This window comes from Nothobranchius furzeri, chromosome 9 (assembly GCF_043380555.1).
Source record: "Nothobranchius furzeri strain GRZ-AD chromosome 9, NfurGRZ-RIMD1, whole genome shotgun sequence".
Classification (NCBI taxonomy): domain Eukaryota; kingdom Metazoa; phylum Chordata; class Actinopteri; order Cyprinodontiformes; family Nothobranchiidae; genus Nothobranchius; species Nothobranchius furzeri.
In genome coordinates, this window is record NC_091749.1 from 6,100,439 (window position 1) to 6,127,820 (window position 27,382).

The 27,382-nt window shown below is 44.9% G+C and overlaps 1 protein-coding gene across 2 annotated transcripts in view; it reads right to left on the minus strand.

The window, feature by feature from the left end:
* Positions 1–515: 515 nt before the first annotated feature.
* The window catches only part of fah (fumarylacetoacetate hydrolase (fumarylacetoacetase)), a 58,097-nt gene continuing 31,230 nt past the window's right edge, over positions 516–27,382 (minus strand). Inside the window, exons 10-14 of one of the 2 annotated variants that reach the window (XM_054732457.2) lie at positions 16,945–17,020; positions 16,719–16,765; positions 14,174–14,275; positions 6,467–6,584; positions 516–682 (exon numbers count right to left, since the gene is read on the minus strand). In XM_054732457.2, coding sequence (XP_054588432.2) covers positions 606–682; positions 6,467–6,584; positions 14,174–14,275; positions 16,719–16,765; positions 16,945–17,020 — 420 coding nt within the window. In that variant the 3' untranslated portion in view covers positions 516–605. The remainder of the gene's footprint in view (positions 683–6,466; positions 6,585–14,173; positions 14,276–16,718; positions 16,766–16,944; positions 17,021–27,382) is intronic. The other variant, XM_054732458.2, reaches the window with a different exon arrangement.

Consider the following 27,382-nt stretch of genomic DNA (forward strand, 5'->3'; position numbering starts at 1 on the left):
TGAAGCAGATACACAAGAAATACACAGACTACCTGGGGCGTCCTGGAACAAACTGACAGCTTTAAAGAATCTTTCCAGAGTATTTCTCTTATGCGATGGCGCCATCTAGTGGCCATTTTTTAAGATGGGAACTTCACGTTTCTGTTTATAAATGTGCTTCTGTGCCGACAAACAGCTAAAACCCGTTGTTTTACGAGTATTATTCTCGTGTCATGTTGTGTTCTCATATATTTATATTTTAGAGACTTTCTTGTTCATGAAAAGTTCATCAACTCTGCATCAGCCGAGGTATTCCTTTAATTTGAAGCATGCAAGCGGTATTCTGCCATACATTTTTTCTCTCAATCAAGATTATTCAACACATTAATATAATATCAGTTTATAATTTGATGCACGGCCCTGCATGAACCTGGCCGAGTTATCCCTGTGACCGGAGTAGCGTAATTATAACAAACCAACAGGGCTTCATATAAATTAAGTAGTTTTTACTTCTGAAGAAATTTCATCATAAACAATTTGTTGTAAACGACTTTATTTCCTTCCGTGTTTGTGATGAAGATGTTGATGTGTGAGTGAAGTCTTCCATCCAGTTCTGATAGATCTGCTCAAGGTTGCAGAGCTGAGACGATGGTTCCCTGGCAGGATCCAAAACCAACCCTGGATCCGTTCCCTTCACAGTAACCTGAGCATACAAATGTAAATATCAGTTACTTCCATGAATAATGTCTGTTTTAGGATTGAGTTTCGATCTGGATAAGAAGACAAAGACAGTTTAACACACACACACACACACACACACACACACACACACACGCACACACACACACACACACACACACACACACACACACACACACACACACACACACACACAGTCTTCAGCATTGATGAGTACACCCCCACTGTAGTCCTAGGAGAAAAGCCACACTTAAAGTGAGAGTCAGGGCCTGGGTGGAGACGTATTTCATCCACACCTCCTGTTAGGAGAACGCTTCTGAAAGAGGCGTCCCCTTGCGGACCGAGAGAGCGGCACTGAGGCATTGATAGACCACTTGGACTTGTGTTTTGGGTCATTATCTTGCTGTAGGATGAACCGCTGACCAACTAGGCACATACCAGAGGGCACTGCATGGTGTGGAGAATGCTGTGGTAGCTGTTCTGGTTCAGGGTGCCTCTCATTCTGTACAAGTCACCGACTCTGGATCCAGCAAAACAGCCCCAAACCATCACACTTCCTCCTCCATGTTTGACAGCTGATGCCACACACTGTGGAACCATCCTTTAACCCAATTCAGTCCATAATACCGTCTTCCAGTCTTCAGTAGTCCAATGGCAGTGTTTCATGGCTCAGGCACGCCTCTTTCTCTTATTCTGACGTCTTAGCAGTGGCTTTCTTGCTGCAACTCGTCCCGTCAGACCTGCAGCTCCAAGTCTTCTCTTCACAGTTGAAACTGAGACTTGCTTACTACTACAACCACTATTAAGATGTGCTTGAAGCTGTTGTCCTGTGAGCCGCCTATCACACAAGCTGTTAACTCTCAGAAACTTGTCCTTTGATGCAGTTGTGGCTTTGGGTCTGCCAGACCTCTTCCTGTCAGAGTTTGCCCCAGTTTCCGAGTGCCTTTTGATGGTGAAGGAACCTGTACTCACTGACACATTGACCTTCTTCAGTTTCTCTGTAGGAAAGACCTACATGATGGTCTGTCTCTCTTCCATTGGTAATTGCCTTTTTCTCACCATTGTTGTAGCAACATTATTATCGGCAGTCCAGTACTGTTTACCTGATGCTCACGAGGGTTTGGTACCACAGTATGTTCTAGCACTGCTTGTATGCAGACAGAGGCGGTTGTAAGGAATCCAGAAAAGTTGGAACACCTGTGGGAATTAGTAGCTTTCAAGGTTGATCAACCTCCATTGCTGCAGAACAGCTGTGTTCCCTGAAAAAGGCCTTTTTGTATAATTCTGAAATGTACATTATTTACCTTTTTTTTTTACCTGTGGCAGGTCACCACTTAACTTTGTACCATTTCAAGCTATTCATTGGACTTGAATGACTTAAACTGGAATAAATAAGCTCTAAAACTTTTGACCGGTAGTGTATATTTATTAGGGCTGTAGCGCAGCGTCGATGACGTCGATGGCTCAATTCTAAAAATTCGTTGACGTCAGATCCGGTAGTCGACGCACCACGCCCACTTGTTGCATCCCCAGGAGTTTTTAAATAGAGGAGGAATCTGCCCATTTTTCCTCTAGTTCGCCCTCTTCTCCGCCTTCACTAACATCTCCACCAAATACCGAAGACCCGGAACAATGTCCGTCTTCTACTAGATTCCTTTCCTGTTTTGCCCGCCTTCGTCTCACGGCACAACAACTTCCGGGGTCAAATGTGCTGCTTCATCTCTACCGCAGATGTAGAAAATCACCGGGAGCGTTTCTTCCTTCATAAAGGAGCTTCTTTCAGACATTAGGAGAGCTGTTTTGGTGCTAGCAGTCTCTCCTCCGTGCTGGTCTATTTGGTGGGTATTTTGGTTTATTTAAACTCGGTAACTTGAACTTAACGTTGGTAAAGCTACTGTTAGCATCTTCGCTAACAGCTTCTTGCGTTTGGATAAGCTGTTACGTTTTGGTTTAGAGTTCATCTTTTTTGTGGTGCAGATCTCCCTTTTATTACATTTAGAGTGTTGTGGGTTTTCGGTTTAGTTTAAAATGTCACCTTGAGTTTGGTTTAACCGCCCAGTTTAGAGTTTGGACCTTTGGAGATCCTTATTTTGGTCCAGAACCCAGTAATCTTTGCCCAGTGGGACATCCCTAGTTATTTGTACTTTGTTTTAATTCCCCACAGGCAGAATTAGTTTTATTATTCCCAACCTGTGGATGGAAAGATTTATGTTTTTTTGTAGTTGTAAATAAACCTGATCATCATTTTAACTTTTAAATCCCGTTATTGTCCCTTCCTTTTTGCACACGAGCCAAACTCCCCAGGAAGAGTCGTAACACCACTCGCCTCACGCACATATGTGACCAAAACAAAGCAGCATGGAGACACTCCGTCTCCAACCACCTCTCAGGCAGCAGCCTGCACTCCCAAGTTCTACACATCACCAGGACATAACCAACCGCAACACAATAAAAGCAGTGTTATACAAAATGGAAGGCCTGTAGTGTTTATTCTCTTACAGTAACAATTTATCAATTTTTTGGAGGAATTTATTAGAGATTTTCTGGTTTTTAGTAACTGTGCAATAAAAAAATAATCATTTGGTTAATCGTCTAAATAGTCATTAGAATAGTCGACTATTCAATAAAATAATTGTCAGAAAAATCGTTTTAAAAATAATCGTTTACCCCCAGCCCCAATATTTATATTTTAGAGACTTACTTGTCCGCGAAAAGTTCATCAACTCTGCATCAGCCGAGGTATTCCTTACATTTGAAGCATGTAAGCGGTACTCTAAGGGTATTGGTTAGTTTTGGTCGGCGCTCAATTTCCTTTTGCATGGAGCCTACAGTGGTGTGATAAACTATTTGCCCCCTTCCTGATTTCTTATTCTTTTGCATGTTTGTCACACTAAATGTTTCTGATCATCAAACACATTTAACCGTTAGTCAACGATAGCACAAGTAAACACAAAATGCAGTTTTGAAATGATGGTTTTTATTATTTAGGGAGAGAACAAAATCCAAACCTGCATTGCCCTGTGTGGAAAAGTAATTGCCCCCTTGTTAAAACATAACCCAACTGTGTTTCACACCTGAGTTCCATTTCTGTAGCCACCCCCAAGCCTGATTACTGCCACACCTGTTTCAATCTAGAAATCACTGAAATATGAGCTGCCTGACACAGAGAAGTAGACCAAAAGCACCTCAAAAGCTAGGCATCATGCCAAGATCCAAAGAAATTCAAGAACAAATGAGAACAAAAGTCACTGAGATCTATCAGTCTGGTAAAGGTTTTAAAGCCATTTCTAAAGCTTTGGGACTCCAGCGAACCACAGTGAGAGCCATTATCCACACATGGCAACAACATGGAACAGTGGTGAACCTTCCCAGGAGTGGGCGGCTGACCAAAATTACTCCAAGAGCGCAGAGACAACTCATCCGAGAGGTCACAAAAGACCCCAGGACAACTTCTAAAGAACTGCAGGCCTCACGTGCCTCAATTAAGGTCAAAGTTCACGACTCCACCATAAGAGAGAGACGGGGCAAAAATGGCCTGCATGGCAGATTTCCAAGACGCAAACCACTGTTAAGCAAAAAGAACATTCGGACTCGTCTCAATTATTGCCAAGACTTTGGGGAAAATACCTTGTGGACTGATGAGACAAAAGTTGAACTTTTTGGAAGGAAAATGTCCCGTTACATCTGGCGTAGAAGTAACACAGCATTTCAGACAAAGAACATCATACCAACAGTAAAATATGGTGGTGGTAGTGTGTTGGTCTGGGGTTGTTTTGCTGCTTCAGTAACTGGAAGGCTTGCTGTGATAAATGGAACCATGAATTCTACTGTCTACCAAAACATCCTGAAGGAGAACGTCCGGCCATCTGTTCGTCAACTAAAGCTGAAGCCATCTTGGGTGCTGCAGCAGGACAATAACCCAAAACACACCAGCAAACCCACCTCTGAATGGCTGAAGAACAACTAAATGAAGACTTTGGAGTGGCCTGGTCAAAGTCCTGACCTGAATCCTATTGAGATGCTATGGCATGACCTTAAAAAGGCGGTTCATGCTAGAAAACCCTCAAATAAAGCTGAATTACAACAATTCTGCAAAGATGAGTGGACCAAAACTCCTCCAGAGCGCTGTAAAAGACTCATAGCAAGTTATCACCAACGCTTGATTGCAGTTATTGCTGCTAAGGGAGGCCCAACCAGTTATTAGGTTCAGGGGGCAATTACTTAATCACACAGGGCAATGTAGGTTTTGATTTTGTTCTCTCCCTAAATAATAAAAACCATCATTTCAAGACTGCATTTTGTGTTTACTTGTGTTACCTTTGACTAACGATTGAATGTGTTTGATGATCAGAAACATGTTGTGTGACAAACATGCAAAAGAATAAGAAATCAGGAAGGGGGCAAATAGTTTATCACACCACTGTAAGTCTCCTCCCTTTCGGGCCGGCTCACGGGTCCCGGAAGAATGAAAAAATGAATGCAAGTCAACGGGACTAAAAACGCTAGTTTCTAATCCGCTTTGCCTTTACGCCCTGGATCACATATGTTGTACTGCAATTTAAATGAAAAGTAATGATGGGGGTTTCGACCACGCCGGTCACGTACTTTGAGATTTATCAGCTTGTAAAAGTTTGTAATTAGCATGACTACACACTAGAACTCTGCACGTTGTATATGTGACGTCACCACATAATCTCCTCCCCCCTAGCATAGCTGCTAGTTACCACATGACCAGATTTATGGTGGTTCTTTCCTCCTGAGGGAAGTTTGCTGAACTTACAGCCATTATCCCTCAGTTTTCTCAGTGTCTGGTTCGATGACGTCACTTTCGTGGGGCGCATTTGTAGTTCTGGACTTATTTTCACACAAAACCTAAAATAAAGTTTCCCCTGTTCGCAAATAAGCGCGTTTTTGGTATCAAAATGTGTCTTTAAAATTCATGGACATCATATGTGAAATCCATGGCACAAAACAAGCGGAATAGAAAATAGCGTTTTTAGCTTAGCAAAAAAAAACAACATTTAAATAAGATGCTTACATTATATCACAATACATGATGAGATAATCACTTTTACTGATTTCTGAAAAATCATACATAATTTCTGAAATGGGAAAACGCCTGAAAGATGCTTTAAGACTACAAAATTTGAATTAATGGTCATTAAACTACACGCAAGCTCATTTAACCCTCCCACTGTCATATCGGGTGACCCCTCCAGGAAAGGTGACCATTGAGCAGGGTTGATGGTTTATCCCTTGAGGTCCACGTGGCAGGGGTGAGGTGGTCCATCCATCCATTTTCTGTCAGTGTTTGGCTCCTGTTTGTGATGTCACCAATGGAGACATGAAGTTGGCAGAGCAGCAGCTCTACTCTGAGCCTCTCCTGGATACCCAAGCTCCTCATATTATGGACACCAAACAGGGGCTGGGTGGGCGTGAATAGAGAGAAACAGCATGTGTCCCTTAAAGTGACAGAGCCCTGAAACAGCTCATTCTGGAGGGTACTGAAACTGCTGAGAATAAAACTGCTGAAATTCTTTCGTGTCAGAGGGATTTGGAGTAAAGAACATTTGCATCGAGTCACCCGTCCTTTCTTTCTGACCTCACATTGGATGTTTCCTACAATCCTGTCTCTAAACTTTTTTTCCCCACACTCTTATCTTTTTCATAACTTCATGAACGTGTTTTGTATTTGCCATAGAAATTTTATAACTTCAGAAAAAGTTTAAATATGTACCCCTTAAAGAAGCACTATCACATGTTTCAGCCTACCTAATAACAAACCTACCTGTGATTGTGATGTCATCTCCATCATTCAAAAACGTTCTAGAGTTTCCTCCTCCCAGATCAATGGTCTTAGATCCTCTCCAGGACAATTCCAGCATGGAGCCAAAGCTCTCTGGGTTCTGTGGAGACAGGTTTTTAATACTGTTGTCATGTTTAATACTACTACTACTTCTACTACTACTGTCCTGTTTATTGTTCATCACCGTTGGATTTGTTCTGCCAGCAGCATGCACCCCCCATAAATTATACATCAAAACGAGCGGCTTGAGTATGGGGGGTGTGATATTATTTTTCCAAGTGTTTTGATTTTACAATGGCAAACTTGTTAGCAAAAAACATATGTGGCACTCTAAATTTGCATAATAATCAATTAAATGTGCACATAATTAATTTATTAATTATATGGCAGGCCCTCCAGAGAGGGGTTTTTACATATGCATAAACACAATCTTGCACCAGCGGGCAGATCCCTTTTAAAATTTCTTTAGGAATTTTCTACTTATGTTTTTGCGGATGTCAACGCGGCTTGCATGGCAGTGTGCATCCTCGTAAATTTACATCAAAACAACTGGCTTGGGCCTAGGATAGGGGTGCCCAATCCTGGTCCTGGAAGGCTGGTGTCCAGCATGTTTTGGTTTTAACTCTGTTTCAACACACCTGATTTCAATCAGCAGGTGATTAAAAGGCTTCTGCAGAGCCTGATGAGCTGCTGCACAGGCGATTCGCCCACTGAATCAAGTGTGTTGGAGCAGAGGAACCACTAAAACGTGCTGGGTACCGGCCCTCCAGCACCAGGATTGGGCACCCCTGCCCTAGGAGATGTGCTAATACTTTTCTAACCTTTCTGATTTACCAGGGCGAAGTTATTTGCAAAAAGCACTGAAAACATTTTTCATTTTGAGTGTGTTCAGTACAAGTGTGTTTATTACAATTTGGGCAGCTGGAAGGTCCCTTTAAAATTTTCTTCAGGAAATGATTTCTTTGTCAGTGGCGTGAAACCCCCACACATGCTGGTGGTATATCATGATGTTCATTACACAGCTGTTCAGTTTGTGTGTGTTCATTACTTGTGGCAAGTGTGGGTTTTCATGATGTTGGGGTGGTCACCCCATTATCATGAGTCTAAGCCTCTGTAACACATGACCACTGTCTTGTGCCAGCAGGCAGGTCCCTTTTAAAATTTCTTCAGGAATTCTCTAGTTTCTGATTATAGAATAGAATAGAATAGAATAGAATAGAATAGAATAGAATAGAATAGAATATCCCTTATTGATCCAACAGCGGAGAAATTCACTGTTACAGAAGCACCTACACTTAGAGCAGGGGCCTCTGGTAGCCTGGGCTACTGGTGGCTCGTGATGCACTTGAAAGTCACTCGCCTGGAAGCAGACAGCGAGCCATCCTGACTGACTTGATTATGAGGGATGGCTTTTAAATTTGATGGCAAGCCGTCCCCATTTTCTGCAATACCTCGTCTAAAATGAGCATTTTGTGGAACAAAAATAAAAATCTGATTAGATAAATAGGTAAATGCTCACCCTCCCTGCGATGTATAGCGCGTCCCGGGAATGCAGAGGAGGACGTGATCGGCTGACCTCAACAAGCGCTTCAGAAAATAGGGGGTGAGCAGATCAGAAAGATAAGCAGCTGCTAGGTCATTTAAAGCCTTGTACACAAAGGTCAGAATCTTAAAATGTACGCGGAGCACAACCGGAGGCTGGAGTAATGTGGCTACATCTGTTTGTTTTCGTCAGGAATCAAATTCGGCTAGCAGTGCCTACACCACGCTCAGGACAATCCAGACTCTTCTCATGCATCGTTCCACAAACGGAACGACCTACCAAGCACTGCCAGAACAGGGGCTTCCTTTTCAATTTTCAAGAAACTCCTGAAGACCCTGCTCTTCAGAGAGCAGGGTCTACTGAGATGGTGCTCCCGCGGGTGCACGCTGCGAGCTGCTCGTCCTATTTATGCAGTGGTACCTTGCTTTTTACTGGCTTTTATTGGCGTTTTATTGGCTTTTATGCATTTTTGTTGTCTCTGATGACTTTTTTGAATGGTGCGGATCCTCTGCTGACCTACGATCGAGCTGCGCTGCTGAGGCTTCGTCCTCCCGTTGATGTAGCGGGCTGCGCGAGCTGGGAACCTCACGGATGGTGCTGCTGGTTGGACTGCCCATGTGCTCTCTCCCCCCAAGACGTGATGTGTCGGCCCTCTGTCCGCCCCAGCTCGAGAAGGAAGCATCGGAGAAGACGGGGAAAGAGAGGTAGCCGGCGCGTGAGACGTCGGCCTGGATCCCTGAAGAAGCGGCTGGTCCGATTCGGCACAGCTTCTGACCCGGTGGTTCCGAGATGTCTCATGGATTACTCGGCGCCCTGCCCAGGGAACTTGGCCGGCTCTGAGGGTGAACTGGCACCGCGCCACGGCCAATCGGCTCGAAGACCTCGCCAGACTGGGGTTTGCTGGGAGAATCTGCGCTCGGTTACGGGCTCAGAGTTGGAGGGGACTGTGCCCGTGCGCGATCTCGGTGCTGCAGCCCCGCCGCAGACCCGGTTTGGTCTGGTCAATGCCAGCTCTGTGCTGAACAAAACTCTTATTCTTTGTGACTTTTTTATTCAGCATGACTTGGGTTTTCTCTGCATCTGTGAGTCATGGATCCCGTTCGGTGACTCAAGCGCCCTGCTGGAGCTGGTACCACCTGGCTGCTCCTGTCTTAATATCCCCAGATCACGGGGCAGAGGTGGAGGGCTGGTTGTTGTTTTTAAATCCAGCTTTCCTTGTAAACAGCTTACACCCACCATGTCATTTTCTTCCTTTGAACTGTGCTTATTTGAACTGTGCTTCTCCCCCCGCCTGCTCGTTGTGCTGATTTATCGGCCTCCAAAGACTGACTCTAACTTCCTTAATGATTTCTGTGATCTCGTGTCAGACTGCATCCTAAAATATGACTATGTCCTATTTTTTGGTGATTTAACATCCATATCTGCTGTCCTGACAATGTGCTTGCTAAAGGTTTTTTGAATTTGCTAGATTCATTCAATTTGACTCAATGGGTAACATCCCCAACTCATGCCAGGGGTCACACCCTGGACCTGGTTCTCTCTTATGGTCTACCCGTCATGAACCTTGTGACTTTGCCTCCTGTGTTCTCTGACCACTCTCCTATACTCTGTGATGTTACGTTGCCATGTCCTGTCCCTGTGTGTGAAGCTCCAGCTACTAGGTTCAGAGCCCTCGATGCAGAAACTATTTCAAAGTTTGTGGACTGTATGTCTGTAAGGTTAGAGACCTTTAACCCTGATCCATCTAACACTGAACACTATTCACAACACTTTGATTTACTTTGTAATCAGGTCCTGGATGTGGTTGCCCCTCTCAAACTTTGCAAGTCTAGGCCTAGGAGGGAGCCTTGGCTCTCTGATGTCACACGGGCTTGTAGGCGGGTGTGTAGATCCTCTGAGAGAAAGTGGAAAAAGGATGGCCTACAGGTCTCACGTGAGTTGTTCAGAGCATCTCTGGTTGCTTATCAGGATGCTGTGAGGGCTGCCAGAACGGCCTATTTTGCAGACATCATCGAAACAAACTCCAAGAACCCCAGGATTCTCTACAAAACACTAAACTCTGTTCTAGTGTATCAGAAGCCTAGCTTCATGTCTCCTACAGCTGCTGGAAACTCTGAAGCTTTTCACAGATTCTTTGTTGATAAAGTATCAGGCATTACAGCAGCTATTTCTGGTAGCTCTATTGACCCTGTTCCAGTTCCTCCATCACCACCCACCCTGAGCTCCCTCAATACTGTTTCATACTCTGAGCTGAGTAAGCTTGTTGCGAGGCAGAAGCCATCTGGCTCTCCACTTGATGTTCTGCCGCCTCGTCTTTAGAAGGCTGCCTTTCCGTGCCTTGGCCCTTCACTGGGTCAGATTATCAATGGGAGCCTCAGCACAGGTGTGGTCCCAGCTGCTTTGAAAGCAGCAGTTATTCGGCCGACCCTGAAGAAACCTGGTGCTGATGTCTCTGTGATAGAAAATTACAGGCCTATCTCGACCCTGCCTTTTACATCTAAACTGCTTGAGAAAGTCGTTTATCAGCAGCTGGTCTCACATTTAGCTGACTCTGATCTGTTTGAGGTTTTCCAATCAGGGTTCAGGTCTGGCCATAGCACAGAGTCGGCTCTACTGAGGGTCCTAAATGACATCTATCTATCACTAGATTAGGGTACTTCTGTGGTGCTTCTGTTGTTAGATCTGACGGCAGCCTTCGACACAGTTGACCACGCGATTCTACTCAATCTACTCGATCGCTTGGAACGATGGGTTGGGATCAAAGGGTCTGCTCTGGACTGGTTTAGATCGTATCTCCACAACAGGACATTCTGCATTAAACTGGGTGATGTTTTTTCATCTTGGGAGGGGCTCCGCTGGGGGGTCCCACAGGGATCAATCCCTTGGTCCTCTTTTGTTTGCCATTTATCTGCTACCTCTGGGGTCAATCTTTCGTAAACATAGCCTATCATTCCATCTGTATCCTGACGATTGCCAGATTTACTCTCCATTGTGTCAGGAGAAAGGTCACTCTATCCAGTCCTTTGTGTCCTGTCTTAATGAGGTGAAGTCTTGGCTAATGGCCAACTATGGTAAATGGTAAATGGCCTGTATTTGATATAGCGCCTTCTAGAGTCCATTCAATTCCGGGCTTCGAGGACCAGTATCCTCCTTTACAACACAATCAGTCATTCACCCATTCACACACACATTCACACACTGGTGGGGATGAGCTACGATGTAGCCACAGCTGCCCTGGGGCGCACTGGCTACAGGGCCGAGGCTGCCGAGCACTGGCGCCACCAGTCCCTCCGACCACCACCAGCAGGCAACGTGGGTTAAGTGTCTTGCCCAAGGACACAACGACAGCAACAGACTGAGCAGGACTCGAACCTGCAACCTTCCGATTACGGGGCGAGCACTTAACTCCTCTGCCACCATCGCCCCTATCTACATCTGAATGAGGGAAAGACAGAGCTCATTGTTTTTCACCCCAACAGCAGGAATGTGGATCGTCATGTTGATCTTGGCCCTCTTTCTCCATACTCAAAACCAGTTGTTACCAGTTTGGGGGTGAAACTTGATGCTGGACTTAAATTTGAGGCTCACATCAACTCTGTGATCCGGTCCAGTTTCTTTCACCTGAGACGCCTTGCTAAAATCAAGCATATGCTGTCGAGAGCCCACCTGGAGCGGGTACTGCATGCCTTTGTTATTTCTAGGCTTGACTACTGCAACTCTCTCTATATGCAGGCTTGTGTCAGTCATCACTGCATCGCCTACAGGTTGTGCAGAACAGCGCCGCCAGGTTCCTGACTGGGACCAGGAAACGGGACCACATCAGTCCGGTTCTGGCCTCCCTGCACTGGCTGCCGGTTTGCTATCGCTCACAATTCAAAATCCTCGTCTTTGTTTATCATTTCTTCCAGGGTGGTGGTCCCCCCTATCTAGCCACACTCCTGAAGAGACACTCCCCATCACGCGCTCTGCGCTACTCTGACCAAGGCCTGCTCGCTGTCCCTCGTTCTAGGTGTCGTACTCGCGGGGACCGGGCTTTCTCAGTCCTAGTACCAACACTCTGGAACCAGTTGCCACCCTCTGTTAGGCTGTCCCCATCTCTGCCAGTCTTTAAGAGTCGCCTAAAAACACACCTCCTCCGCTTGGCGTTTCCTGAACATGTTTGATTTTGGCCCTCTTTTACGTTAAATTTATTTCACAGTTTTCATTGGTTCACTCCATCCATTGTCTTACACATTTGTCCTGTACCAGAATGTTTCACCTATTTTGTAATTTGAATTGCTTTTATTTTTGATTTATTCAATATATTTACCTTCAACTGAACCATGTTCAGCGCTTGGGCTTCCTGACAGGGTTGCGGAAGGCGCTTTATAAATAAAGCTTTGATTGATTGATTGATTGATTGATTGATTGATGAGGGAAAACTGGAGCATGAGATCGATAGGCGGATTGGTGCTGCATCTGCAGTGATACGGGAGTTGTACCGGTCTGTCGTGGTGAAGAGAGAGCTGAGCCGGAAGGCAAAGATGTAGATGTACCTTTCGATCAAAGATCCTATCCTCCCCTGTGGTAACGAGCTTTGGGTAATGACCAAAATAATGAAATCAGAGGTACAAGCGGCCGAAACGAGTTTTCTGCACAGGGTGGCTGGGCTCTCCCTTAGATGAGAAGCTCAGTCATCCAGGAGGGGCTCGGAGAAGATTTGCTGCTCCTCCACATCGACAGGAGCCAGTTGAGGTGGCTCGGGCATCTGGTCAGGATGCCTCCTGGATGCCTCCCTGGTGAGGTTTTCCAGGCATGTCCAACCGGGAGAAGGCCTTAAGCAGGGCCATTCAGTTCCGGGCTTCGAGGGCCAGTATCCAGCACGTTTTATGTTTATGTTTATGTATTTAGCAGACGCTTTTGTCCAAAGCGACTTACAAGTGGTTTCTCTGCTCCAACACACTAGATTCAGTGGTTGAATAACCTGTGCAGCAGCTCATCAGGCTCCGTAGAAGCCTGTTAATCACCTGTTGATTGAAATCAGGTGTGTTGAAGCAGGGTTAACACTAAAACATGCTGGATACCAGCCCTCGAGGCTCAGAATTGAATAGCCCTGGCCTAAAGGAAGACCCAGCACACACTGGAGAGATTATGTCTCACGGCTGACCAGGAAGCGCCTTAGGATTCCCCTGGAGGAGCCGGCCCAAGTGGCTGGGGAAAGGGAAGTCTGGGCATCCCTGCTTCGGCTGCTGCCCCCGCGACCCGACTCTGGATAAGCAGCTGAAAATGGATGGATGGATAAAACATTGTGTATGTCATTTATATCAAATACTACCGTGTTTGACACGTGTGACCAGAGTAAATATATAGTCACATCAATAAAGTATTTCCTTGTACATGTATTATGTTAGCAGCTGTAAGTAGTTTAAGGCTATTTAACATGTTCATAAAGAGGACAGCATGTTAATGATACGGGCCCATACCAGACTAAAGCTGATATATAATTATACTTATTAATAATGCTGACATCAGGAGCAACATCAGTGGAATAAAACACTCCTGGCTGCAAATGAAGATTAAATACAAACGGTGTTAAGATGCTAATTTAATAACAACTCAGTTTTATACGTTTTAAACTCCACATTTATTAATAATTTAGCCGTCTGAAGCAAAGGTGCAGCTGCTGCCACCGCTGTGGGCCAGCGGTGGCACTAATTCATCACCTCGTTGTTGTCCACTACTGACAAGAAAAAGGTGAAGTAACTTGCCTCGTCCAATCATATTCACCAAGCTTCAGTAAGCCTAGCTGCTCTCTTGTCGCCGAGCAGGTTTGTTCTCCAGGGAGGGGCTTCAGGCTAGCCAGTAAGAGACAGAACGTACCAGAGAATATGAGCGGACCGGAATGATCGTGTGTTGTTTATATCATTTGGGTGGCGCCATTTTGGCGGCCTGGAGCGCATCAACCATCAGTGCTCTGCCGCTCTCCCTCCTGTCCAACACCCGGAACACTGAGTCTATGAAATATAGGTAGGAACAGGGCCGTTTCTAGGGCTCGTTTTTAATAGTACTACTGTCTTGCTTACTACTACCAGTGCTGTCCTGTATACTACGTCTATTGTCCAGTTTACTACTACAGCCACTGGCTGGTGAGGTAGGGAGACACTCACAGGCCCACTGATGGTCCCAGAGGCCAGCAGGTCCCCTGGTCTGACGTTGCAGCCATTGACTGTATGATGGGCCAGCTGCTGCTTCATGGTCCAGTACATGTACTACACACACACACACACACACACACACACACACACACAGAGAGAGAGAGAGAGAGAGAGAGAGAGAGAGAGAGAGAGAGAGAGAGACAGCTTTAGTTACGTAAAAATCCTCTCCTAAACAAAGCTTACTCTTTCAGATCTGTGATCTTTTAAACTTTTCACTTCATTACTGACACCAGTAAGCAGCCAAAAAGCCCTAGATTACCCTAATGAACCCATCTGATGACATAACAAATGTACCGTCAGCTTCTCTACAGTACTGTAAAGTTTTCCATTAGGACGTGAGCCATGTTCATGCATAATCCTCACATTTATTCAGGTGCTTCCATTAAAGAAAAGACATAATTCACAGAAGTCACTGAGAGATACAGAGAATATAGCAAATAGAAAATATCTACATTATAATCAGGCTAAATAATTACTGCCATTGTTCAACAACAGGAAGTGCTGCTGGGACAGTGAAACTGCAAAGGTCCTGGTCCTAATATTTAGTCTGGAGTAAAGAAAAATCACAGGATCAATAAAAGCACCATGAACACAGCTGGCGTCTGACAGGTCAATCATCACAAGTAGATCTTTGTACGAGTTTTGGTGCGCGTGTGCGTCATAGTGGTGATCACTAGGGCAAAGGTTCTGTTCTTGAGCCTTCAAATAAAACTTTGAATTGTGGTTGAAAAAATCACGAGAACAAAACAGTCCCAGAAAAATGAGAGCAGTTCACTAATGAGCTGATGAGGGTTACAACACCTGTCAGCAGGTGCAGTGGTCCTAATAGTCCCGAATACATATAAAAGCCATGCTGTAGTTCAGGTAAACAAAACTGCTCTGTGTTTAAAAAAAGAACTACAGCATGGAATTAGAGATACGACACAGCAAGAACACACCTAAGATATAAAAGCCATTTCAAACGAGCTGTCACCATCTTGTTCCACTCTGTTGCATCATGCCCCCCACCAGATGAAAACGCATCAACTGTAACATTCAACCATGTCTTGTGTGTTCATCGCTCTACTGCCCAGAGACCTTCCTGACCAAAATGTGCACACCCAGTTTTGGAATGGACTGACACTTTGCTGGTGAAGGTTCTCAGTCATCCAGGTCATGGTAAGCTAAAAGGGTTCAAATGAAGGCAGCTGGACTTCTTTGGTTTCTTGAAGACGTTTCACTTCTCATCCGAGGAGCTTTGTCAGTTCTGACTGGAATATGGGAGAGTCAAGCTTACAAGCTGTAGCTGTCTGTTGTTATTTAACCAGCAGAAACTACTCAATTATCAGAGGAATCAGAGTAGTTTCTGACTAAATGAATAGATTATTTTGTCTGGCAACGCTACATTGATGGCTCTCAGTCGTGGGGCGGGTCCTACCGTTGTCTTTCATACAATCTCTGCATGCTATCGGACAATGAAAAACGTGACGTACTCATTGCAATGGATGTCTGTAAACAGGGCGGACCGCTGTTGAAGAAGGTGAAAATAAATCCTTTTGTTTAAATAAAGGACTTAAATACATCAATCTGCTCCTGCTTCTAATACAGCCCAAGTCCTAGTTGTCCCAAATAGATATAAAAGTGGTTTCAAACGAGCTGTCGCCATCTTGTTCCCCGCTGTTGCATCATGCCACCCACTAGACAAATAGAGGGCCCTATTGGCCCTCAATGTGGATAGAGCCCTGTGATTGGCCCATCATTGTGGACTAATCACTGCATTCTATGAGCTTGAAACCCAAATAGAGAGCTATGTTTAGCCAGTCAGAATGCTGCTAGGGCTGCATAGGTTCCTATGGAGCCTAGACCAAACTTGTCAAAGCAAGAATTTGGTCTAGTTCACTAGGCTACTTTTACCATGGATCAAAGAGAAAACAACACAAATTGGACGGGTGGGGGTGGTGGAGGTGTTGGATGGGGTGTACATTTATAAGTTCACATCAATGTAAAGAGCAAATTTACACCAATGAGTTGGAATCTCAATTCCTGGGCTTTCAAGTCTGCAAAGCGCCAGGGAAGAGGAGTATTTTCAGTTTGTCCCAGGCTGTGGAGCTGCAAGTGCAGATGCCGACACTAGTAGTCTGGACACTAATGAGTGGAAACAGAAGGGGGGGCACTTCAACCGACCTGCTAACTCTGCAAAGCACATCAGGATTTGTAGTCTTTTTGGCAAATGCACTGGCAGGCCAGTTTAAACGTGTATTTGATCTCAAGGGCCAAATACAAGTTGACCGTAGGCCAGAATTGGCCCAAGGGCCTGCGTTTGATACATGTGATCCAGAAACTTCCACAGTATTGTCAACTCTTCATCTTCCCTTCCTTTCACTTCCTCGGCCCTCTAAGCTGCTTCATGTACTAACGTTCTGTTTACTATTTCTGGAAAAGGTCTTTGTGGAATGATGTATCAGACGCTATGTGGATAAGCTTAGCAACTGTAAAATGATAAAGTTCTGGCTCTTACCCTGAAGTTGGAACTGCAGATGTTTACAGCACTTGCCATGTCCTTTCCTAGATGAACAAACAGCTTTAGAACAGACGAGAGCCTTGGAATGAGGTGAATTAATAACTCTTTAAAAAGGAAACAGGTGTAAACTTCTGCTGGTTCAATCAAAATACACACCGTGTGTGTGTGTGTGTGTGTGTGTGTGTGTGTGTGTGTGTGTGTGTGTGTGTGTGTGTGTCAGCACCTTTCAGTGACACAAACAGATTAATGTTGAAGGTGTACGCATCCTGATGTTGGAGGTATGGAAGTGGTTCCGGATCCTGCAGGGAGACAAATAGTTTTTATTATAAAAAGACTCAAATATAAGTTCTTTGCTCCCGTTGGTTCTGAATTGGCGATGCTTCGGATCGTAGACGATGTGGGTTCTGTGATAGCAATCCAGATCCTCCCATTATTAAAACGTTTTCTGTGCTTTTACAAGAGAATACCCGACATGAAGGCTGCCCTGCTGCAGGATAAATGAATGATGACCTACACTTGCATAGCATCTTTCAGAGCCTGAGGACTCCAAAGAGCTTTATAGAAGAGTGAATCATTCATCCATTCACACAATGATTGTGGTAGCCACACCTGTCCTGGGGCACTGCTCCGTCGGTGTGTTTGTGTGTGTATGTGTGTGTGTGTGTGTGTGTGTGTGTGTGGGGGGGGGGGTCGGTCTGTTGTTGACAATGCATCGGTAGCTTGGCCATGAATGAACCTGTCACCAATATGATGGGTGTGTGATCCCTGTCTGCTGTGGGAGAAGTCTATGATGTTCTCCAAGTGGGCTGATGCTGGATGTTTCTGTAGTCCGGAGAACAGGCAATAGCCCTAGAGTCCTGTTCCGGGGTTCTCCAGAACACACAGATGGAATTATTAGTTGACTTTAAGCAGACACATGAGAGGTTTTCATCTGTTCAGACCCAAATCACCATCAGAACTTCTGGATGTGACTGTGTTTCTCCAGGATCAGTTGAATAAATATGGGATTCTCCGTGGTAATAAGTTGATGCACTTTAAATGCATTCAAACTGGCTACGTAGTGACACAAAACAACAAGATGATTATTTTAAGTTGTAGACCCTTGCAGATCACTGTGGAACATCCCATACAGTGGTGTGAAAAACTATTTGCCCCTTCCTGATTTCTTATTCTTTTGCATGTTTGCCTCACAAAATGTTTCTGATCATCAAACACATTTAACCGTTAGTCAAAGATAACACAAGTAAACACAAAATGCAGTTTTGAAATGATGGTTTTTATTATTTAGGGAGAGAACAAAATCCAAACCTACATTGCCCTGTGTGGAAAAGTAATTGCCCCCCTCCCGTTAAAAAATAACCCAACTGTGGTGTTTTACACCTGAGTTCCATTTCTGTAGCCACCCCCAAGCCTTATTACTGCCACACCTGTTTAAATCAAGAAATCACTTAAATATGAGCTGCCTGACACAGAGAAGTAGACCAAAAGCACCTCAAAAGCTAGACATCATGCCAAGATCCAAAGAAATTCAAGAACAAATGAGAGCAAAAGTAATTCAGATCTATCAGTCTGGTAAAGGTTATAAAGGCATTTCTAAAGCATTGGGACTCCAGCGAACCACAGTGAGAGCCATTATCCACACATGGCAACAACATGGAACAGTGGTGAACCTTCCCAGGAGTGGGCGGCCGACCAAAATTACCCCAAGAGCGCGGAGACAACTCATCCGAGAGGTCACAAAAGACCCCAGGACAACTTCTAAAGAACTGCATGCCTCACTTGCCTCAATTAAGGTCAAAGTTCACGACTGCACCATAAGAAAGAGACGGGGCAAAAATGGCTTGCATGGCAGATTTCCAAGACGCAAACCACTGTTAAGCAAAAAGAACATTAGGACTCATCTTAGTTTAGCTAAGAAACATCTCAATGATTGCCAAGACTTTGGGGAAAATACCTCGTGGACTGATGAGACAAAAGTTGAACTATTTGGAAGGCAAATGTCCCGTTGCATCTGGCGTAGAAGTAACACAGCATTTCAGACAAAGAACATCATACCAACAGTAAAATATGGTGGTGGTAGTGTGTTGGTCTGGGGTTGTTTTGCTGCTTCAGTAACTGGAAGGTTTGCTGTGATAAATGGAACCATGAATTCTACTGTCTACCAAAACATCCTGAAGGAGAACGTCCGGCCATCTGTTCGTCAACTAAAGCTGAAGCCATCTTGGGTGCTGCAGCAGGACAATGACCCAAAACACACCAGCAAATCCACCTCTGAATGGCTGAAGAACAACTAAATGAAGACTTTGGAGTGGCCTAGTCAAAGTCCTGACCTGAATCCTATTGAGATGCTATGGCATGACCTTAAAAAGGCGGTTCATGCTAGAAAACCCTCAAATAAAGCTGAATTACAACAATTCTGCAAAGATGAGTGGACCAAAATTCCTCCAGAGCGCTGTAAAAGACTCGTAGCAAGTTATCGCAAACGCTTGATTGCAGTTATTGCTGCTAAGGGAGGCCCAACCAGTTACTAGGTTCAGGGGGCAATTACTTTTTCACACAGGGCAATGCAGGTTTGGATTTAGTTCTCTCCCTAAATAATAAAAACCATCATTTCAAAACTGCATTTTGGGTTTACTTGTGTTATCTTTGGCTAATGGTTAAATGTGTTTGATGATCAGAAACATTTTTTGTGACAAACATGCAAAAGAATAAGAAATCAGGAAGGGGGCAAATAGTTTTTCACACCACTGTAAATATTGTTTGTCTGTTGGTCCCTGATTGTTATACGTTTTGTTTTTCTGTGCTTTTATAGCTGATATTTTCTTTCCATTTTGAGAAAATGTTGGAGTCGATGTTATAATTAACACTCTCGATATTTTTGGGCAGTTTTCTATTCATGCAATTTGACAGATGGGCCTGGATTACTTCTCCACCTCAACCCTTGTTGAAACTTGAGGCCTGCAGACTGAGTCAGATCCTGTTTGACCACCTTCCCAGAGAACAAAGGCCTGCTGTGTGGTTGATCCCAAACTAGACATGGTTGCCATCTTGGTTAAATCAACAGCTGCAGACACTGTAATCATTTCTGAACCTTGGCCAACTAAAGCCATTACTACTGAGGATATTAACATAGATGGATACAATGTTTATCACACAGACAGGCCTAAAATAAGTTTGATGTGCTATTTATGTCAGATCACAATTGAATGCATCAATAGTCTTGTCTTGCCAAAGGTTTTGGCTTTGAATGTGGAAGTTGCTAAATCAATTTCTTTAACTGTTGGTGGGTGCTCCAGGCCTCCATCAGCTTCCAAGGAGGCATTATCATCCTTAAAGCATCTATTGTCCAAATTAAACTATAGTGAACACATAATGGCTGGTGATTTCAACAGGGACTGGCAAAATGCAGATTAATTCAAAAGCTTCTGTGACTCTATAAATCTTAGCCAGTTGGTCAACCAACCCAAAAGACCCAATTTTAAGATTCCTGATAAATCCACCTTGATTGACGTAATTTTAACAAATATCCCACATAAATTCTCACCCTGGCTGTTTTCTACAATGCTTTGAGTGATCTTTGTGTTGTTGCTACTAGTAGGAGTACCAAAAGGCCTAAATTCAAATCAAGTATCAGCTACAAAAGACATTTTAAACAAATTACAGATTAATATCTATTCTGTGTGTCTTGGCAAAAATTGTAGAGACCCTAGTAAGTGAACAATTGAAAGACTTTTTATTTTCAAACGACCTTCTCTCAAGTCTGCAACTGGATTTCAGAAACAACCACAGCACCATCACTGCAGCTACAAAGGTGATCAATGACATACGTGTTGCTCTGGATAAAAAGCAGTACTGTGCTTAACTTTTTATTGATCTGTAAAAAGCCGTTGACACCGTGGACCATGCTGTTCTTAAAAAAAAAAGCTTCTTTGTTTGCGATTGTCTGAACATGCAGTCTCATGGTTCACAGACTACTTGAAGGACAGAACTCAATGCATTAAATGTTATGGGTTGTCCTCTGAACTTTTGAGTGTCTACAAGGGAGTACCACAGGGTTCAGTCTTGGGACCCCTCTTGTTGATTATGTATATCAATGACATAGGACAAAATGTGTCGGATGCTAACGTGCACTTTTACGCTGATGACACAATCATTTACTGTTTTGGAACACCCCCCAATAAAGCTGTTCAATTCTTACAGAAAGCTTTTAGTGAGGTCCAGCAAACACTTCTGCAGTTAAAATTGGTCCTCAATGCTGACAAGACTAAGCTAATGTTGTTTTCAAACTCTAAAAAAAGACCCAAGTATGCCTTCAGTGACCTCTCTTGAGGGAAATATCATAGAGGTGGTCGACACATACAAACATCTTGGTATCTGGCTGGATGACTTCCTCTCATTTAATCCCCATATAGATAATCTTTTGAAGAAACTCAAACTCAGACTGGGTTGCTTTTTTCTAAAGAGTTTTTCTTTTGAGGCAAAAAAAAACAGACTAGTTACTGCAACATTTATGTCTATTCTGGATAATGGCAGACCTTTTGCATATGAATGCCTCAGCACAGTGTCTTGGTAAGATTGATGTGGTTTATCATGCTTACTAACTGTGGACAACTGACCTATCATTGTGGATTGTTTTTTTCCAGTGGGACGGCCTTCTTTGTCCACCAGGAGGTTGGGACTATCAGTGCGTTTACATGCAGCCAGTAACCCTTTTAAAACCTGAATATTCACAATATCCCGGTTCCGCAGGTCCTTGTAAACACCGCCAAAAACCCAGATATGCTCATAACCGGGTTTTTAAAAACCCGGTTACTACACCTGGGGTAACCCTTTTCTAACCCGAATGTTTGTTCGTGTAAACGCATAACGGGATATCCCCATCAAAGTGTGTGTTCTGCGCATGCTCTGTTCACAAGGAATCTTGGTCTTTTGAGTAGCGAGACATCTTGTATGCGCCAGAACACCAGAAGTAAACAACAAGTTGGGAGCAAAATGGCGAGTCGCGGCACAGCACCACACTTTTGGAGTGACGAAGAAACTAAAGCGCAAACAAACGCGGTCGCTATCTCTTCCGAACTGGGAAACGTTGTTTTCACGGATACCGGAACAAGAAGAACCGGAAATGAGGCATATTGCGTCTGGACGTAGTCCATACGTCCTGAAGCTACCCCAAAGCCCGCATTTAAATCGGGTTATGCAAGTTAGGGGTAACTCTTTCTATTTATGCTTGTAAACAGGTTATTCTGATCAACTCAGAAACCCGAATACCGACCTTAACCCGATCATAACCTGGATATTGGCTGCATGTAAACGTAGTCATTGATACACCTTCATTTATAAGGCCATGCTTGGATTACTACCCACCTACATCTGTAACTTAATCTCACAGAAAAGTGTAACTTCTCACTGTCTGCGTGCAAAACAGTTGTTACTTTGTGTTCCATAAGCTTACAGAGAACTGGGCAAAATGGCTTTCTTCCACTCTGCTTCTTCTTCATAAAACTAGTTGCAGAAAATCTGGAAATGAACTGATATTATCTATTTGCATACATTTGAAACAGATTAAGAGCATTTGAGAGAGATCTCCTGTGTTGGAACTGCCTTAGAAATTTCTGTATATACAGGTGCTGGCCAGTAAATTAGAATATCATCAAAAGGTTGAAAATATTTCAGTAATTCCATTCAAAACGTGAAACTTGTACATTATATTCATGCAATGCACACAGACCAATGTATTTCCAATGTTCATTACATTTAAATTTGATATTCATAAGTGACAACTAATGAAAACTCCAAATTTGGTATCTCAAAAAATTAGAATATTCTGAAAAGGCTGAATATAGAAGACACCTGCTGCCACTCTAATCAGCTGATTTACTCAAAACACCTGCAAAGGCCTTTAAAAGGTCCCTCAGTCTTGTTTTGAAGGCACCACAATCATGGGGAAGACTTCTGACTTAACAGCTGTCCAAAAGACAATCATTGACACCTTGCACAAGGAGGGCAAGACACAAAAGGTGATTGCTAAAGAAGCTGGCTGTTCGCAGAGCTCTGTGTCCAAGCACATTAACAGACAGGCGAAGGGACGGAAAAAATGTGGTAGAAAAAAGTGTACAAGCTCTAGGGATAACCGCACCCTGCAGAGAATTGTGACGACAAACCCATTCAAAAATGTGGGGGAGATCCACAAAGAGTGGACTGCAGCTGGAGTCAGCGCTTCAAGAACCACCACGAGGAGACTCATGAAAGACATGGGATTCAGGTGTCGCATTTCGTGTGTCAAGCCACTCTTGAACAAGAAACAGCGCAAGAAGCGTCTCGCCTGGGCCAAGGACAAAAAGGACTGGACTGATGCTGAGTGGTCCAAAGTTATGTTTTCTGATGAAAGCAAGTTCTGCATTTCCTTTGGAAATCAAGGACCCAGAGTCTGGAGGAAGAGCGGAGAAGCACAGAATCCACGTTGCATGAGGTCCAGTGTAAAGTTTCCACCGTCAGTGATGGTGTGGGGTGCCATGTCATCTGCCGGTGTTGGCCCACTCTGTTTCCTGAGGTCCAGGGTCAATGCAGCCGTCTACCAGGAAGTTTTAGAGCACTTCATGCTTCCTGCTGCTGACCAACTTTATGGGGATGCAGACTTCACCTTTCAACAGGACTTGGCACCTGCACACAGTGCCAAAACCACCAGCACCTGGTTCAAGGACCATGGTATCCCTGTCCTTGATTGGCCAGCAAACTCGCCTGACCTTAACCCCATAGAAAATCTATGGGGTATTGTGAAGCGGAGGATGCAATACGCTAGACCCAACAATGCAGAGGAGCTGAAGACGACTATCAGAGCAACCTGGGCTCTCATAACACCTGAGCAGTGCCACAGACTGATCGAGTCCATGCCACGCCGCATTACTGCAGTTATTGAGGCAAAAGGAGCCCCGACTAAGTATTGAGTGCTATACATGCACATTCTTTTCATGTTCATTCTTTTCAGTTGGCCAACATTAGAGAAACAAACATTTTTTCATTGGCCTTTAGAATATTCTAATTTTCTGAGATACCAGATTTGATGTTTTCATTGGTTGTCACCTATAAATATCAAAATTAAACGTAATAAACATCGGAAATACATTGGTCTGTGTGCATTGCATGAATATAATGTACAAGTTTCACGTTTTGAATGGAATTACTGAAATATTTTCAACCTTTTGATGATATTCTAATTTACTGGCCAGCACCTGTAAATGACACAGAAGTTTTGTGACTATCTTTTGCTGCCTCTTGCCCAGGACTCCCTTGAAAATAAGGTTTTTAATGTCAATGGGACTTTTTTGGTTAAATGAAAAAAATAAATTAAATATTTAGGTGAGGGATCAGACAAAGTGCAGCCCATAGACCCCTATGATGAACAATACAAATGGAAACAGTGTTCATTCACCCAGACGAGGGTCACCGGGGCCTCCCTCTGGAGCCAGGCCTGGAGTTGGGGCATGCTGGTGAGTGACTGCTGGCCGGGTCTTTCCAGATGAAGCCCGGCCAGGCATGGCCCGAAGAGGAGATGTGGGTCCCCTTTTCCATGAGCTCACCACTCGTGGGAGGAGCCAAAGGGGTCGGCTGCATTGTGTGTCAGGTGGTAGCCGAAGACATGGACCTTGGCAGTCTGATCCTTGGCTACATAAGCTAGCTCTCTGTAAGGTCACCTCTCTGATGGGGAAAAAGCTGGTGTTGGTGGGTGAGGTGGAGAGGTTCCGGCTAGATATAGTTGGACTCACCTCAACGCATGGCTCTGGCTCTGGAACCAGTTTTCTCAAGAGGGGTTGGACTTTCTACTATTATTTTGGAGTTCCTCCCTCTGACAGGTGCCGAGCAGGTGTGGGCATACTTGTTGATCCCCATCTTGGGAGCTGTACGTTGGGGTTTGCCCCAGTGAATGAAAGGGTAGCCTCCCTCCTCCTTTGTGTGGGGGGATGGGTCCTGACTATAGTTTGTGCTTATGGACCAAACTGCAGCTCAGTCTACCCACCCTTTTTGGAGTTCTTGGAGAGGTGCTGGAGAGCACTCCTTCAAGTTACTCCCTCATTCATCTGGGGGACTATAACGCTCATGTTGGCAAGAACAATGAGACCTGGAGAGGTGTTGTTGGGAGGAATGGCCCCATTGATCCAAATCTGAGCAGTGTTTTGTTACTGGACTTCTGTGGATGTCATGGATTGTCCATAATGAACACCTTCTTTAAGCATAAAGGTGTCCATATGTGCCCTTGGTACCAGGACACCTTAGGCTGCAGTTCAATGATTGACTTTGTTGTTGTATAATCTGATCTGTGACCGCATGTCTTGGACACTCTGGTAAAGAGAAGGGCGGAGCTGTCAACTGACCATTACGTGGTGGTGAGTTGGCTTCAATGGTAGGGGAGGAAGCCGGTCAGACCTGGCAGGCCTGGACATTTTGTGAGGGTCTGCTGGGAACATCTTGCAGATTCTCCTATCAGAAGGAGCTAGAATTCCCACCTCTGACAGAATTTCGAACATGTCCCGAGGGAAGCGGGGGACATTGAGGTCGAGTGGGCCATGTTCCTTGCTTCTATTGTTGAAACTGCTGATTGGAGCTGCGGCCGCAAGGCTGTCGGTGCCTGTCGTGGTGGTCGCTGTTGGACACCAGTGGTTATGGATGCTGTCAAGCTGGAGGAGGAGTCCTATTGGGTATTTTGGCCTGTGAGACTCCAGAGGCAGCTGAAGGGTACTGGCAGTCGAAGCAGAATGCAGCTTGGATAGTCATGGAGGCAAAAACCTAGGTGTGGGAGGAGTTTGGTTAGATCAAGGAGCAAGACTTCCGTACGGCTTCAAGAAGATTCTGGTCCACCATCCGGCATCTCGGAAGGGGAAAGCAGTGTGCTACAAACACTGTTAAGAGTGGTGACAGTGTACTGCTGACCTCTACTCAAGAAGTTGTGGATCGGTGGGTGGAATATTTCTAAGCCCTCTTCAATCCACCAGCATGTCTTCCAGTGAAAAGCAGATTCTGGGGGCTTTGCGTTGGACTCTCCAATCTCTGGGGCCATGGTCACTGAGGTGGCAAAAAAACTCCTTGATGGCAAGGCCCCAGAGGTGGATGGGATCTGCCCGAAGTTCCTTGAGTCTCTGGATGTTGTGTGGCTGTGTTGGTTGACACGGCTCTACAGTATCGCGTAGACATCGGGGGCAGTTCCACTGGATTGGCAAACTGGGGTGGTGGTCCCCTTTATTTAAAAAGGGGAATCACAGTATGTTCCAGCAACAGAGGGATCACACTTCTGGGCATCCCTGGTGGGGGCTATTTGACGGTTCTAGAGAGGAGGGTCCGTCAGACAAACCTCGTTTTCAGAATGAGCAATGTGGTTTTTGTCCTGGCCGTGGAATACTGGACCAGCTCTATATGATTAGGGGGGTTCTGAAGGGTGCGTAGGGGTTCACCCAGCCAATATACCTGTGTTTTGTGGATTTGGAGAAGGTGCTCGACTGCGTCCACTGAGGGGCCTATGGGTGGTACTCTGGTAGTATGAGGTACCAGGCTCTTTGAAATGGGCTGTTAGGTCCCTGTATGACCTGTGTCAGAGCTTGGTCTGCATTGCCGGCAGTAAGCTGAGCTTTCCGGTAAGAATTGGACTTCACTAAGGCTGCCCTTTGTCACAGATTGTGTTCATAACTTTTATGGACAGGATTTCTAGGCCCAGCCAAGGTGGTGAGGAGATCTGTTTTGGTGGCCTAATGATCAGGTCTCTGCTTTTTGCAGATGATGTGGTCCTATAGGCTTCATCAGACAGTGAACTCCAGCTTTTGCTGGAGCAGTTCGCAGCAGAGTGTGAAGCGGCTGGGATTGAATATCAGTTCCTCTAAATCCGAGACCATGGTCTAGAATCGGAAAAGAGTAGAATGCCTTCTCCAGGTCAGGGATGAGATCCTGCCTCAAGTGGAGGAGTTTAAGTGTCTCGGGGTCTTGTTCATGAGTGAGAGAAAAAAATGGAGTGTGAGACCGATAGGCGGATTAATGCTATGTCTGCAGTGATGCGGGCATTGTACCAATCTGTCGTGGTAAGAGAGAGCTGAGCCAGAAGGCAAAGCTCTCAATTTACCGGTTGATTTATGTTCCTACCCTCACCTTTGGTCATGAGCTTTAGGTAGTGACTGAAAGAATGGGACTGCAGATACAAGCGGCTGAAATGAGTTTTCTCCCCAGGGTGGCTGGGCTCACCCTTAGAGACAGGGTGAGAAACTCGGTCATTTGAGAGGGGCTAGGAGTAGACCCACTGCTCCTCCGCGTTGAGAGGAGCCAATTGAGGTGGCTTGGGCATGTGGTCAGGATGCCTCCTGGACACCTCCCCGGCGAGGTTTTCCAGGCACGTCCAACTGGGAGGAGACCCAAGGAAGGACCCAGGACACGATGGAGGGACTATGTCTCTTGGTTGGCCAGGGAACACCTTTGGATTCCCTGGCCCAAGTAGCTAGGGAGAAGGAAATCTGGGCCTCTGCCTGCTGCTGCCCCCATGACCCAATTCCAGATAAGTGGCCGAAAATTGATGGATGGATGGAATATTTAGTCGACTGATCCTGGAGAAACAAATAAAATGGCTAAAGCGCATGCTGAGGGAAAGTCTTCATCCAACTCTTAAAAACAGGAAGTGATGGTGCTTG